At 38.8% G+C, this 14,808-nt stretch overlaps 1 protein-coding gene across 6 annotated transcripts in view; it reads right to left on the reverse strand.

The window, feature by feature from the left end:
* Nucleotides 1-14,808, reverse strand: part of AGL (amylo-alpha-1, 6-glucosidase, 4-alpha-glucanotransferase) — a 161,033-nt gene that overhangs the window by 109,237 nt on the left and 36,988 nt on the right. For all 6 annotated transcript variants that reach the window (XM_033916342.1, XM_033916343.1, XM_033916340.1 and 3 more), the window contains exons 6-7: nucleotides 12,377-12,558; nucleotides 6,284-6,395 (exon numbers count right to left, since the gene is read on the reverse strand). In XM_033916342.1, the coding sequence (XP_033772233.1) occupies nucleotides 6,284-6,395; nucleotides 12,377-12,558 (294 nt within the window). The remainder of the gene's footprint in view (nucleotides 1-6,283; nucleotides 6,396-12,376; nucleotides 12,559-14,808) is intronic.

Consider the following 14,808-nt stretch of genomic DNA (forward strand, 5'->3'; position numbering starts at 1 on the left):
GGGACAGGGAAAAATTTGTTCCCGTGTCATTCTCTAGCACTCCCCCTCCATACCATGCTGCCCCCCCCACACACTCCAGGCTTAGTACACCCTCATATCACTCTAGCCAGCTCCCCCAGCTCAAATCCTCTCTCCAAGATTCAATGTCACACACTTCCATACCCAGACTCAAACTACTCTTCAGCTCACTTTTGTTTGCACCAAGTTAGTCCATTTGTCCATTTCATACCTGCTTCCTCATGGCTCCTACAGCAAGCAACTCTTTTCTGTTTGGGTCATTCTCACTTGGCTCAACCACATGTATAGACCCAAAAGGCAGCGATTCCTGTTACTCCTATCTCCCGAGGCCATACATGGGCCAAATCTTCAGCGCTCAGGCTGTGCAGTGTGCACCCCTTCATTCTGCCACGGCACTGGACTCTAAAGCACAGAGTCCTCCCTATTTCTTTCAATGGCAACCATCAGCCGGGCTTCTTTGTTATGCCACAAGTCTCAAGAAAACAATAAATGATGGATGCAGACAATGTGCACCCCCAACACGTTACTGTAATAGCAGGACATTAGTGTGGCTACACATGGTAATGTCATTGGATCAGCGCGCGCGCGCACACTGGGCCTCCCCCCCGCCCCCCCACCCCACCCCCACCGAAGCTTTCAGGCTCGAGGCACGTGCCTACTTTGCCTATCCTTTAATTCTGCCCCATCAAGGTGAGGTCACACCATTGAATGATACGGAAGCATTATAAGGAAAAATTAGGTCTTACCTGCTAATTTTCTATCTATTAGTCCCTCTAAACCAGGTGTCTCAAAGTTCCTCCTTGAGGGCCGCAATCCAGTCGGGTTTTCAGGATTTCCCCAATTAAGCTAGCTCAATTTAGAACTCGATACTTAGGGCTCCTTTTACTAAGGTGCACTAGGGCTTTAACGCACGGAATAGCGCGCGCTACATTGCCCCGCGCGCTAGATCTTAACATCAGCATTGAGCTGCCGTTAGTTCTAGAAGCGTAGCACAAGGTAATTTCCTGCGTGCGCTAAAAACACTAGCGCACCTTAGCAAAAGGATCCCTTAAAGTTTCTTTCTCTTACAGGATCTTCTAACAACTCTCCTAATCATGGATTTCAGAATCTCCTGACTGTTCTTTATTTTGTTTTAATGTGTACACTCTGATCGGTCACCTTAAGTCATTTAACTGCCTATCTTCAATGACAAATTCTCTTGTGCGGGCCAGCAAGCAATGTTCAAGAACCAGGATGAGGGATGACTTCTGTTTTTCTCCTTCACTGTTCCCAATACTCTGCTAACACCTTGGCTCCTTACCTACTACACTGTCTGTAATAATTAACTTAAAATCCTATCTGGGAACTAATTGTATGCATTCCCACAGGTAATGCATGTGGATGTCCTGTTCAGGAAAGCTGGTCCTAACTAGTCAGAAGAAAGGCTAATTATTGATTCCTACTTAAACCCATCTTAGTGGTGCACCCCTTTTTCATAGCAGCCATTCTCTGATAAGAATGAGAGAGCTTTCTTTTCTTTTTATTTTATTTTAAAACACTAATTAAAAGACAGAGCACATGTCCAAGAGGGTGAGAAGTGCTTTTAGGACTCATTTAACTATTTCAGCTATGACGATGTTTATGACAAAGCTTAATATCCTTACACTCTACCGAAGCTTAGGTTTTACTTAAACCAATTTTAAATGGCACATAACCCTAACTGGTCCTGTTTCTGTTTTGATAACAACCAGAATTCCTTTTTGCAATTTTTATCAAATGCAGCTCAGTCTGACATTTGTCAGTGCTATGCAGTGACTGAGGCTGTTGGGCTTTCAATGAGTGTATGGTCACATAGCTTTACTTGGCCAGATTGCATCACTCAATCTGACCCTCTTTCTCCGCTATTGTTTCTTCTTTACTGCTCTTTCGTACTTTGAAGAGAGATGTTCAATTAACTGGTCTCTTTGTAATGGGTCATGAATTAAAAGTATTAGCGTTTACAGATGATTATCTTAACTAATCCAGTAAGTTCTTTGTCACATCTGCTTGATGTATTAAATGAATTTGGATTTCATTCTGGATTAAAGTTAAATTATCGAAAATCAGTAGCTCTACCATTCCATCCTAGTTTACCTACTTATTGGCGTAGCACTCTCCAACTCACTTGGTCATCTGAGAAAGTTGTTTATTTGGGGATCACTATTCCACAAGATATTTCTCAACTTCATGATCTCAATATATAACCCTTATTGGATAGAACTAAATCTCGTCTATTGGCTTGGTGTCATCTTCCTATTTCTTTAATGGGCCGCATTGCTCTCTATAACATGTTGGTATTACCTCAATGGTTATATGTTTTTCAGATGTTGCCTTTATCTCTTTGCTTGATGTATTAAATGAATTTGGATTTCATTCTGGATTAAAGTTAAATTATCGAAAATCAGTAGCTCTACCATTCCATCCTAGTTTACCTACTTATTGGCGTAGCACTCTCCAACTCACTTGGTCATCTGAGAAAGTTGTTTATTTGGGGATCACTATTCCACAAGATATTTCTCAACTTCATGATCTCAATATATAACCCTTATTGGATAGAACTAAATCTCATCTATTGGCTTGGTGTCATCTTCCTATTTCTTTAAAGGGCCGCATTGCTCTCTATAACATGTTGGTATTACCTCAATGGTTATATGTTTTTCAGATGTTGCCTTTATCTCTTTGTAGGAAAATAGAACATCAATTGGACAAATTAATTTGTGGATTTCTTTGGGTTACAAATTAATTTGTGGATTACTTAGTACGATGGTTTTACCAATTGATAAGGGAGGAATGGGTATGTTGTCATTAAGACGCTTTATAGAGGCATGCCACATGTGTCATATACATGATTGGTTCTTATCCACTTCTTATTTCTCATGGACTCCAGTGGAACTTAAGTTTTGGAAACCTTATCATTTTAATTATATTTTACATACTCCTTGAATAGTGGCTGCTGTTCTGGGGAATCCATATTATTTTTTTCTTGCTCCCTTAAGATCCACATGGAAACAAGTCTGCAATCAGATGGGTATAGATTTTCACTCTACTCCTTTGTTACCTATTTGAGGCAATGGTTTTTTTCATCCTAGTATGACATCAACTAGATTCCAGATAACAAAGAAGGGACCCATTATTTATTTGTATCAGCTTCTAAATGAGGATGGTACTTTACCAGATCTCTCTCAATTGCGTACTAATCGTGGTTGGACCAATTTTGATATTTTTTCTTATATGCAACTCAAATATTATATAAATTCATTATCAACTTTAAATTTATTTACTAAGGTGTATGAACTTTTATTAGATTTATATTGGTTGGAATCTCAACTAATAGTACCTTTAAGATACTTCAGACACTCTCTTATGGATTTTTCTCCATCATTAGATTATACCAAGGTGGCTTAAGCTTGGAATGTATGTAGAGTTAAATTATTTATTTACAGTTTTTGAAATTAATACATAGAATATTACCTGATATATCATATTTTGAAATGGGGTATAAATTTATTTGTCATTTATATATAGCATCTTGATGTGCTTTTCGTGCAACATTTATCTCGGAAGGTTCTTTTCCCAAGTGTGGTCACATTAAAGCCAATTTATCTCATATGCTTTGGATTTGTCCTTATGTTCACCAATTTTGGTCTATAATTTTTTCTAGAGTTAGTGGCATGTGGAATACAAGATGGCATTGCAATAGTTATAGCATACTTTGGCTATTTGATCTACAGCATCCTATTCCCAGAGGACTTAAAGGCTTTCTGAAACGAGTTATGCTTTCAGGTTTAAAAGTCATCCTTTCTCTTTGGATAGGATCGATATACCCTACCTATACCCTACCTATAGCCAATGGCATTCCAATATGCTACATCTCTTAATAATGGAATGCATGTCTATATCCGAATGGGACACTAAAAAGGGAAGAATGTTGATCACGATTTGGCAACCCTTTTTAAATACATTATCTCCTACAGCACGAAGTTTTGTTTTGATTGATAGATTTTAATCTAATCTAATTTAATTTTTTTATTTTTAGTAGTCCTGGGAGAGAGGAGGAGGGATGGTAAGAAAAGGGAGGAGGGGTTAGTTATATTTTTAAAATAGTATTGAAACAATGTGTATAAAATGATTGAATAGTCATAATATTTGTATTATAATGTTGTTTTGTTACAATGTTTGAATCTACATTTGAAAACTAATAAAAAAAAATATATATATATATATATATATATATATATATATATATATATATATATATATATATATATATATATATATATATATATATATATATATATATATATATATATATTCCAGAAGCATGCTCGTAAACCAAAGTACTCGTATATCAAAGCGAGTTTCCCCATAGGAACTAAGGGAAACTCGCTTGATTCGTTCCCACCCACCCCCCCCCCCCGAGGCCAGCGGCGTTGCTCTACCCCCCCAAGAACCGGCATTGCTCCCCCCGCTCATGAAGGCCCCCCGTGTGATTCGCCATCTCCCCCCGCCTGTGTCACCCCCCCACGTGATCCATTATCCCCCGGCACGTGGCGCCCCCCCCGCGATCTGGTACCCCCCCACCGCGATCCAGCATCCCCCAGGCACCCACCCACCCAATCACATTCCTTACCCCCACTTGGCACCGGCACCAACGCACAGGACATGCCGGTGCCTGAAGATCTGCCTTCTTTTTGCTGGGCCTTGAGCATCTGTGCATGCTCAAGGCCTTTGGGTTCCCATTCTCTCCGAGATTCTTGGAATGTGTGGCACAGTGGTTAAAGCTACAGCCTCAGCACCCTGGGGTTGTAGGTTCAAACCCATGCTGCTCCTTGTGACCCTGGGCAAGTCACTTAATCCCACTTAATCCCCCCCCCCCCATTGCCCCAGGTACATTAGGTAGATTGTGAGCCCACCGAGACAGACAGGGAAAAATGCTTGAGTACCTGAATAAATTAATGTAAACCGTTCTGAGCTCCCCTGGGAGAACGGTATAGAAAAATTGAATAAATTAAAAAAAAAAAAATATATATATATATATATAAAACTATAATGTTTTAATTGAAATACTTTAAAGTCAGATCTTTCTGGTAACCAGGGCAAAAGCTATCTGTGTAGCCCTGCCAGAGAACCTCTGGGTCTTAGAAGTTTCACAATATAATCACTCTGGCTATTTTCCCCAGAGGTCAATTTCTCAATTAATTTTTCCCTCATTCAAGAGTCCACTAATTTCCTGCAGAGCTCTTCACACTTATCTAGGGCACTAGTCGCTCTTCACAATCTCTTTACCACACTAGAACCCAAACATAACTCCAGTCACACACTAAAATTCCCCAAGTGTTCCCTGTTATCCACAAATCAGAATTTTGCCAATTTTTGACAAATTCTAAAAGGTTTAGCAAGGATCAGTGAGAGGGACACTTCTCCCATCAAGATCTCCCTCTCAACTGACTAAAAAAACAGTTTAGAATGTTGAGCACCTTATCCCTGTCTGCAGTAGTATGAGAGAGCTGCAGTCACGAGCCAGTGACAAACTACACAAAATATCCTCCCCCAAGCAATTTCCTACCTTTTCTCCTCACTCCAGGATGCACTCCACCGAACGCTCTGTAAACTGAACCAGCTCCAGTGCTTCATGTAGCTAACTGTTTCTCCAGACTGTAGGCCCCAGCTGTCCTTTCCATCAGGCTAGGGAGAGCCTTCCCAGGCTTTCCTAGTCTTGCCTCTGGCAGCACTCTTCCCCGAAACCCATTTGGGACTTTCAATAGTTTTAAAACCAGTTCTCCCAGTTCCCAGCGTGAGCTGGCATTCAAGCAAATGTGCGCCCTTGCACCAACCCAAAGGAGGGAAATCCAGGCCTCGTTCCTGCCACAAAACCATTCCTCTTGACTTCTTTGCGGCCCAGACTACACACACATGAGCAACACCTCTGGTTGCACAGGAAGGCTCCAACTCCCAGCATGCTTGCATCTTCAGCTTTCCCTGCCGTACTCTGGTTCTGCCCATCCCACCACAGCAACAGATGAGGAATTTTTTAAATGTATTATTTGCCCCTTATTTATACTTGGGTTAGAACTGACATTTATATGGCCCTCTATATATAAAAGATTGCCCACAACTGGTGTAGAATCTATGTAACCTAGAATTCTTTCTGATAGCTGAACTTTAATTTTTGTTGTTCTGCTTTTATGATTTGTCTGCTACTGAAGAAATCAATTTAACTGCAGTCAGCATGCAGCACATCATTTACCTTTGGCAAGAAGAGTTCTGAACTGACTAACAGCTTTGGAAACATCCACTTGATAAAATTCCCAGAGTTTTATTTTGGGATAAATATCCTCCCACATGATTCCACGAATGCACTGCAGAAAAAGAAACAATGAAACCCATACTCCATTTTACTTTATACATTTTCAATCTTTATGTGGCATTAATTAAGCTATATCCACAAAAATACTACGAATGAATATGCAATTTGTATAGCTTAATAAATTTCTTTATATCAGAAGCCTCAGTTACATCCCCTCCTCCGCTGCATTAATTGTTTAGCTGGGAGTTCTGGGTGGTCAATCATCATCAGCCTCTTATTTTTAACGTTACATATTTTAGCAATAATCTTTAATAATTTTTAAATATTTTTAGGATCAAGTATTATAAAATTTTTAACTAAGCTTTATCGCTTTCAACTTGGCTTCATTAACTACAACCTGAGAGTCCAACATGTTTCGCATATGCTTTATCAAGGAATTCCCAGTGCCGCTAATGTCATCCGACTCACTCTAGTGTTTAGAGTTAATGAAACCAAGTTGAAAGTGATAAAGCTAAGTTAAAAACTTTATAATACTTGGTCCTAAAAATTATTAAAGGTTATTGCTAAAATATGCAGCGTTAAAAAATAAGAGGCCAGTGACATTGACCACCCAGAACTCCCAGCTAAACAATTAATGCAGCGGAAGAGGGGGTATAACTGAGGCTTCTGATATAAAGAAATTTATTAAGCTATACAAGTTGCATATTCACTCATAGTATTTTTGTGGATATTGGATGTTTATAGCTACGAGTTTAATGAAATTATAAAGTTGATCATCACAGAGAGAACAGTGTGATTAATTAAGCTATAAGCATGTTTTCAAGATACGGTGGTGGGGATCACTGAAAAGTTCTCAACCCAACCAACAAAGTTGGGGCAGTCTTCTTCAGGGGCTATATACACAGTCCAGCAATTTTCCACATTTTTCATTCCATATTTTTCTGATAGAACAAAAAAAAGTGAAAAATCACTCGACTAACCCCCTCCTCTCTTTTACGAAACTGCAATAGCAGTTTCTAGCATGGGGAGCCGTGCTGAATAGCCAGTGCTGCTCCCGATGCTCATAGGAACTCAATGTGGCTCCCTGCACTAGAAATTGCTATCACAGTTTCGTAAAAGGAGGCCTGAGTGTATAGCCCTTGATGGAGGCTGCCCTAACTTTGTTGATTGGGCTGAAAACTTTTCAGTGGCCAGTCATAAGCTATACATAACTGGGCAGTTTTGAATAACCTGCATTATTTTTCTTATGTGCATGGGCAATTTTTGCACAAAGTTATTGTGGCCAGTTTTCAAGGAGAAGTTATCCTACTTTCTCTTTGAATATTAGCAAGTGTACAGAAATGGCTGCTGAAAGTGCCTACAGGCTTTACATGTGTTGTTTTACCACCCACCTGATTAAAACACTCTTCTCTTCCCTGAATGTATCTTTTTTCCCCAGATGAAAGCATGCGTACTGTGCAAGTTTAGAGAGATTTTCAACCAGCAAATTTTCAGCAAAATCATTTTACCCACACAGATTGCTTAAAAATTGAGGACAATTTTTAAAGATGTCTATAATTAATATTATATATTAATTGAGGGGTGAGGCTTGGATGCCGATGCGAATGAATGGGTGATTTTACTGCTCCTCCTGTAACGGCATAAAGAGCATAATTTATCAGATCTTTCAAAAAAAAATTTTCCCAAAATTGATTAACTGGTTTGAGTAAGATAACCGGAAGGCAAACGAGGTTAGACATGGCTTTTTTGGCAGCAGGAACAGCCAAAAGAGCAATGCCTTCAAAGGTCCCCTTGCCTAAGGATTCTACAGACAACAGTGAGTTAATGGATGAGCTACGCTGCATTAAAGAGCTGTTACAAAGTAATGCTGGAAAGCTTAACGAGGTTAAAGAAGAGGTGGTGAATTTCACTAGATAGTTATAAATTTCTAATGCCCATGTGGATCAATTGGAGAGTCAGATAGAAACTAATGAGGCAAAATTAATACAAAGTCAGATGGACCATAAATCCATTCTCTGTCTGACTAAAGAGCTGGAGGACAGCAACAATTGGGTCAGAAGAAATAATATAAGTTTGTTAGGCCTCCTTGAGAGAGCAGAGGGTGCCGAACCAATAAAATTTTTGGAAGACTTTATTCTGCAATCACTGGCTCTTAATTTTAAATACCCGCTTGAAATCAAAAGAGCCTATCGCAATATCATCACATGGGTCTAACCGCCACACAGACCCCAGGCCGTTGATTCTTTGAAATCTCAGATTTCAACTGGCTATGGAGATATTGCAGGCGGCAAAAGAAAGTAGGAACTTGAAATGGCAGGAATCAAAAGTACTGTTTTTGCCTGATTTTGCTAAGGCCACGGCAAATCTGAGAAAGAAATTCTTGCTTCTTCGGCCACAACTTAGGCAACTGGGGGCAAAATATGAGTTACTTTACCAAGGTGTTATGAGGGTCACTCATGGCAATAAAACAAGTCACTATGAGGACCCAGAAAAGCTGCAGGAATATATTACTCAATATGCAGAACCAATGAATTAAGAAGGAAAGGGGTAAAATACCCTAAATGGTACTTTAATAAAGCCATTATATTATTCCCCACATAAGAAAAGCGATTTTAGTACTTTTGTCCTTAGAGAAGAATGTGACAACAGCGTATCGGAGTTGGGAAATACTTTTCATTATATGCCCGAGATGGCTAAATTGGTAAAGGAGAGGTACCTGAGACCTTTGCATAAGAATGTGACAATACGCTTGAATTGATTGAACTGGCGAAAAACAGGGGGTATCTGACAAAAACTTTGAATGGATTCTTAATCGGAGGAACAGGAGGTAACGTTCTACTATTTTTTTAAATGTAAAGAAGTTCATTGATCAGTTTGAAATTCATCACGGGTATGAAGATCCTGGCGCTGATTTTATTCTTTGATTAGTATCTAACTAATGGAGGTGAAAGGCTATTTAATAGATCTACTGACAAGGATCAAGACAAGGATCCGGAGAACTATGCAGATTTCTAGAAAGTCGAAGATCTGCTAGGTTAACGTACAGAAACATGGATTTTTTAACTTATAAGCAGAAAGATGGATTGCAATCATTTCAAAGAGTGTGGTTTTACTATATGTTTATATTTTGATTTCTTAAATGGATGAGTAAGACTAAAAGCAAAACCTATCATGATATACTGTATATTTATTCAATATGGGGTCATCAGGATATCTAATATCTCTTATGTATTTAATTGGTTATTAGGAACATGCATATGATGACTGGAGAAGATTAGGTAGGTAATCTAATAAATTAAATTGGTCTTATGATATTATAATATTTTAGGGGATAAATGAACATAATAAGTTGAGTCCATTATAATTTGTTTTTAATCTGTTGAAAATTTTAATGAAAGGGGTATGAATTTAGTACTATTATAATCTAATCTAATCCTTAGGTTTGTATACCACTTCATCTCCACTTTACTATTGCAGTATAGCGAACATATTGATGTTGACTATTCAATTATTATTGGGATTGATGTATTTTTCTCCAGGATATTGGTAATAAGGGGAAAGATAATTGGGTTTTTAAGAGGTATATCATCATCTTTTAGGGGATAAGAGATATGGTAAGTTGAGTTCATAATAATTTTATTTCTAATTTACTGAAGATTTCAATGAAAGGGGTATGAATTTAATGACCTGGTTCAAGGAAGGGTTTGGTTTAGCATAGAGAAATAATGAAATGATCTTATTATCTATTAATTATTTTATATGAATTGAAAAGTTTATTTAATTTGTAAGATGAAATGGTTTTTAAACTTCTCAGTTTTAAAGTCTAGTAATTTAAGTAATTGTCTTATTGATTTCTAAATGACATGATATACTGTTAAGGTACTGTGTTTTGGTTTATTAAGTTGATAAAATCTATTAAGAAGGGAAAGGGGAAAATGCAGGGAATATACTCTGGGTACAGTTAATTAGTTATGGAAGGAATATAAGGGCTTTTAATTAATTATATATACTTGGATGATAATTTTGGGAAGGAATCTTTGGTGACTAAGGGGAGGAGAATTGCTAGTCTATATGCTTTCACCCAAGCTTTCATGGTATGCACAGGGATGAGAGGAGGAAGGATGGTTGGGGGAATTTATGGAGGGGGGGTCCTGGAAGTGTGTGGAAATATTTTTTTGATTTGGGGGAAAATGATATTAGTTTTTCATTCTTTATTACCTTTATATAATATAAAATGGCTTTTAAGTTATTTCCATTAACTGTAAATGGGCTTAATCATCCTATCAAAAGGAAGAAGGTTCTTAATTTTTTGAAAATCCAAAAAGATGATATTTATTTTTTGCAGGAAACGCATTTCTCCACGATGGAGGTGGCCAAATTAGAAGGAGGATGGGTAAAATATTGTTTTTCTTCTCCGGCAGTAGGAAAGAAGGCAGGTGTGGCAATCCTGATCAGTAAGAGGATCTCTGCTACATTTGATAACTTTCGGGCTGACCCAATGGGTAGATGGCTCTATGTTAAAATGACTTCAGGAAAAGATATACTGACGCTACTTAATATCTATGCACCGAATACTAATAAGGTAGAATTTTTCAAAAATCTCCAGCAAACAATTCTGTCACTGGCTACGACTAATTTAATAGTAGCTGGAGACTTCAATGCTGTTATGGAGCCAATAATGGATATGCAACCGAGCAGACAGTTAAAATCATTAGGTCTGGAAAATCTTGTGCATTCATATGGGTTGAAAGATATATGGCGGAATTTTCATTTTAATGCTCGAGAATTTATGTTTTGCTCCCAAGAATTATTTTTTGTTTCTGATCATTTAACTCAACAGGTTACAAAAGCCAGTATAGATCCTATCTACTGTACTAGTTGGAGTACCCTCAAAACTAGATTTGATCAGACCTTCCTATGATCATGAAAATATTCATTTTAAACACTTTCATCACTAGAAGATTATCCCTTACCCAGTCAGCAGCCAAAAACGATCCTTAATTTAAGGTGTAAATCTTTCACACCAGTCGTATGGTTGGTATAAATGACTGTGCCTACATGAATTATGGTATTTTATAATTCATGCATGGAGTTGCTTTCACTGCCTACAACCTGCAAGAACTCTGCCTATGTGCATGCCCACAGTGGAAGTAAAAGTCATTCAAACACTGTAATTACATTTATGCTGGTCGGTCCTTGAGGTCATATATACATGTACATTGCCACTTATGGAAAAATTAGTTCTTACCTGAATTTTCTTTCCTTTAGACCCAAGAGATCAATCCAGAGATTTATGCCCACCTACCAACAGGTGGAAGTAGAGAGAATACTGAGGGAAAGCTACTGCACATGATCCTTTATGGCAGAGCACTTTTTCTCTCTCTCTCAGCAGGTGGATGTCATAACCTGTGCAGCTCTGTATAGGTAGCAATTGGAAAACACTACCAGGTGTTACCTGACCAAAACAGATAAATACTAGACTAAACTCCCAGCTCAACTGATCCTGGGAATAGGCCAGGGGTAGGCAATTCCAATCCTCGAGAGCCGGAGCCAGGTCAGGTTTCCAGGATATCCACAATAAATATGCATGAGATAGATTTGCATCTCAAGGAGGCAGTGCATGCAAATCCATCTCATACATATTCATTGTAGATATCCTGAAAACAAGACCTGGCTCCTGATCTCGAGGACCGGAATTGCCTACCCCTGGAATAGGCCAAGTGCAAGCACCATACAGAGAGCTGCACAACTTATGACCATCCCACCTGCTGAGACAGAGAGAATACTGCAGGGGAAGGCTAATATGCAGGATCCTTTATGGCAGAGCTCGTTGTTCTCTCCATCTCCACCTGCTGGTAGATGAGCATAACCCACAAGTCTACGATCTCTGTGATGTAATGGAAGCACATTTACACAAATTTGTTCATGCCTAAAACCATGCAGAGGCTTATAAAATTGGCTCTGAGTGTAGTTTTTCTGTTGGTTGATATCACAGGTCTAGATGCTGAAGAAAACACCACAGCCCTTACTCACATTCAGCTGCTGCTCATTCTCAATCAAAGGCGGCACTCCTCTGCCTTTATACTTCCCATTGGCCACATCACAGGTCAAATGCCAGAGAGCCCTGTCCAGGACCCAGGCTGCTTTCAGATGTGGAGAATTCACCAAGTTGTAGGCACACTCTGGATGATCCTGGATCCATTTACTGTTAGCAGCTACAGCAAAAAAAAAATTAAAAAAAATAGAAAAGAATATATATATATACTATTTAACAATGCTGTAGACAAATCCTAACTTCTCATAATGTGTCTTAAAAAAGACACACTCAACATCACCCTTAATTCTCTGCCAGCTTGACAACCGTTGACTAAGCTGTTAATACAAAAACCTAACCATAGCAGCATTATAAAGTAACATGATGCCAAGCAAGTCCAGTAACTGTGGGGCAATTGTACAACAGGGCGACTCCATTTAGGTGCCCCCAGTAATGCGGGGTGAGAGACCATTCTGTATGGACATTTGGGTGCCTAAGGCCTTCTTTTACAAAGGTGCTAAGCGTTTTAGCGTGGATTTAGCACATGTTAAATCAACGCGTGGGCTAACCGCTAAAGCGTCCATAGGATAACATGCACGCGTTAACGTTTAGTGCACACTAATATTTACCGCATGCTAAAAAGCATAGCGCACCTTTGTAAAAGAGGGGGTAAGCGTTCTTAATGAATGTTTTGGTACCCCCATTTACACTTACCATAGACCTAGCATAAATAGGAGTACATTATGTTGATACAGCAAAGCCCTCTTTTTCAGTGGCAGGTCCAGTTATGTGGAATGCTATGCCTGGGAATTTACGTTTATGTAACAAATGTGTTGAGGTTTATGAAATTGTTAATTGTCCGGGTATTTTGCTAAACAAAAGATATAACAATTTGGAGAGCTCTCTGTATTTTTATCACAGCTTATGGGTGATATAAAATGATATTTTTAATGTCTGTTTGTTTTAGTGATTATGAATGTTTAAATTGTAAGCCGCCTAAGATTTAGGCAGATAATAAATAAATAAATACATGTCTCCCTCCATATTCGCTGTTTTATATTAAAAACCATTGTGAATATGGTGAAACCGCAAATAACATGGTGGGAGACCTGGCCTGTTCCTGAAGGAGAGGCAAAACATGGTGAAGAAAGTGCTGGGAATCAGCGATTTTCTCTGTAAATGCTTGGAATCAGCGATTTCTCTAAGCAAGCTGATGTAATTTGTGGGGGAGGAGCCAGCAAGCTAAAAACCGTGAATAATTGAAACCGCAAATGCTGAAACCGCAAATACGGAGGGAGAAGTGTATAGTAGGACCACAGGCATCTTAAAATATTTTGTAAGTTGCCCACCTAAGTGTCTGTTTTGCCTATAGTCTATCCATGCGAACACTCCCCTTTACAAATACAAGTTATACCATTCGATTGCCTATTTGTAAAATACCATGTAGGCACCTAAATGATATTTCCACAGGTAAGTGTACATAAACCTAAATGAGAAACAAAACTACAGGTTTTATTTATTTGATATACCACTTACTCACCAAAAGCAAATAAAGCGATTCACAATAAAAAAAAATAGAAAAGAACTCCATCATAAAGAAGAAAACCCATCCCAAGTGCCTCCCCATAGACAATCCTCAAGCAAAGACATACGAATTCATACTACATAAAACCTATAACTGTACTCCAAAAGCATGCTGAAGTAAGTAAGTTTTCAAGGACTTTAAACTGAGGCAAAAACGTTTCGAATTTCACACACACAAAAAAAATGCTGCTTTTGTGTCCAATTTAATTTTGCCTCATATAATTTTGGAATTTCCAAAAGATGTTCTTGACTTGAATGCAATAATAAGGACAGACAATAATGCTTCAGCAACTTAAAAAGCAACCTCTCCTAAGCAAAAATTAAAAAACATCAACTTAAACTGCACCCAATAATAAACAGGTAACCAATGCTCTTCAATCAAAAGAGGAGTGACATAATCTTGTTTACTTTTTCCAGTAACTAATTTCAAAGCCACATTTTTAACTAAAGAAGAAAAAAAAGAGAAAAAGTAATAGGCTCCATAGTCTGTTATTGAGACAGACATGGGAGCAAGCCACTGCTTGCCCTGGATCAGTAGCATGGAATCTTACTACTTTTGGGAGGTTTGCCATGTACCGTATTTTCACGCATATAACGCGCGCGTTATACACGATTTTACAAACCGTGCATAACCATGCGCGTTTTACGACTTTTATTTACATAGTTCCCCCCCCCCCCGACGTCCGATTCATCCCCCCACAGACCGCTCGCACCCCCACCCCGAAGGACCGCTCACACGCACTCGCACTTGCACCCCCACCCCGAAGGACCGCTCGCACCCCCATAGCCTCCCGACTCCCCCCCATCATGTAGAAGCTCCTACCGTTGTCCTGCTGCTTCCTCTTGG

The sequence above is a fragment of the Geotrypetes seraphini genome, chromosome 12 (assembly GCF_902459505.1).
Source record: "Geotrypetes seraphini chromosome 12, aGeoSer1.1, whole genome shotgun sequence".
NCBI lineage: Eukaryota > Metazoa > Chordata > Amphibia > Gymnophiona > Dermophiidae > Geotrypetes > Geotrypetes seraphini.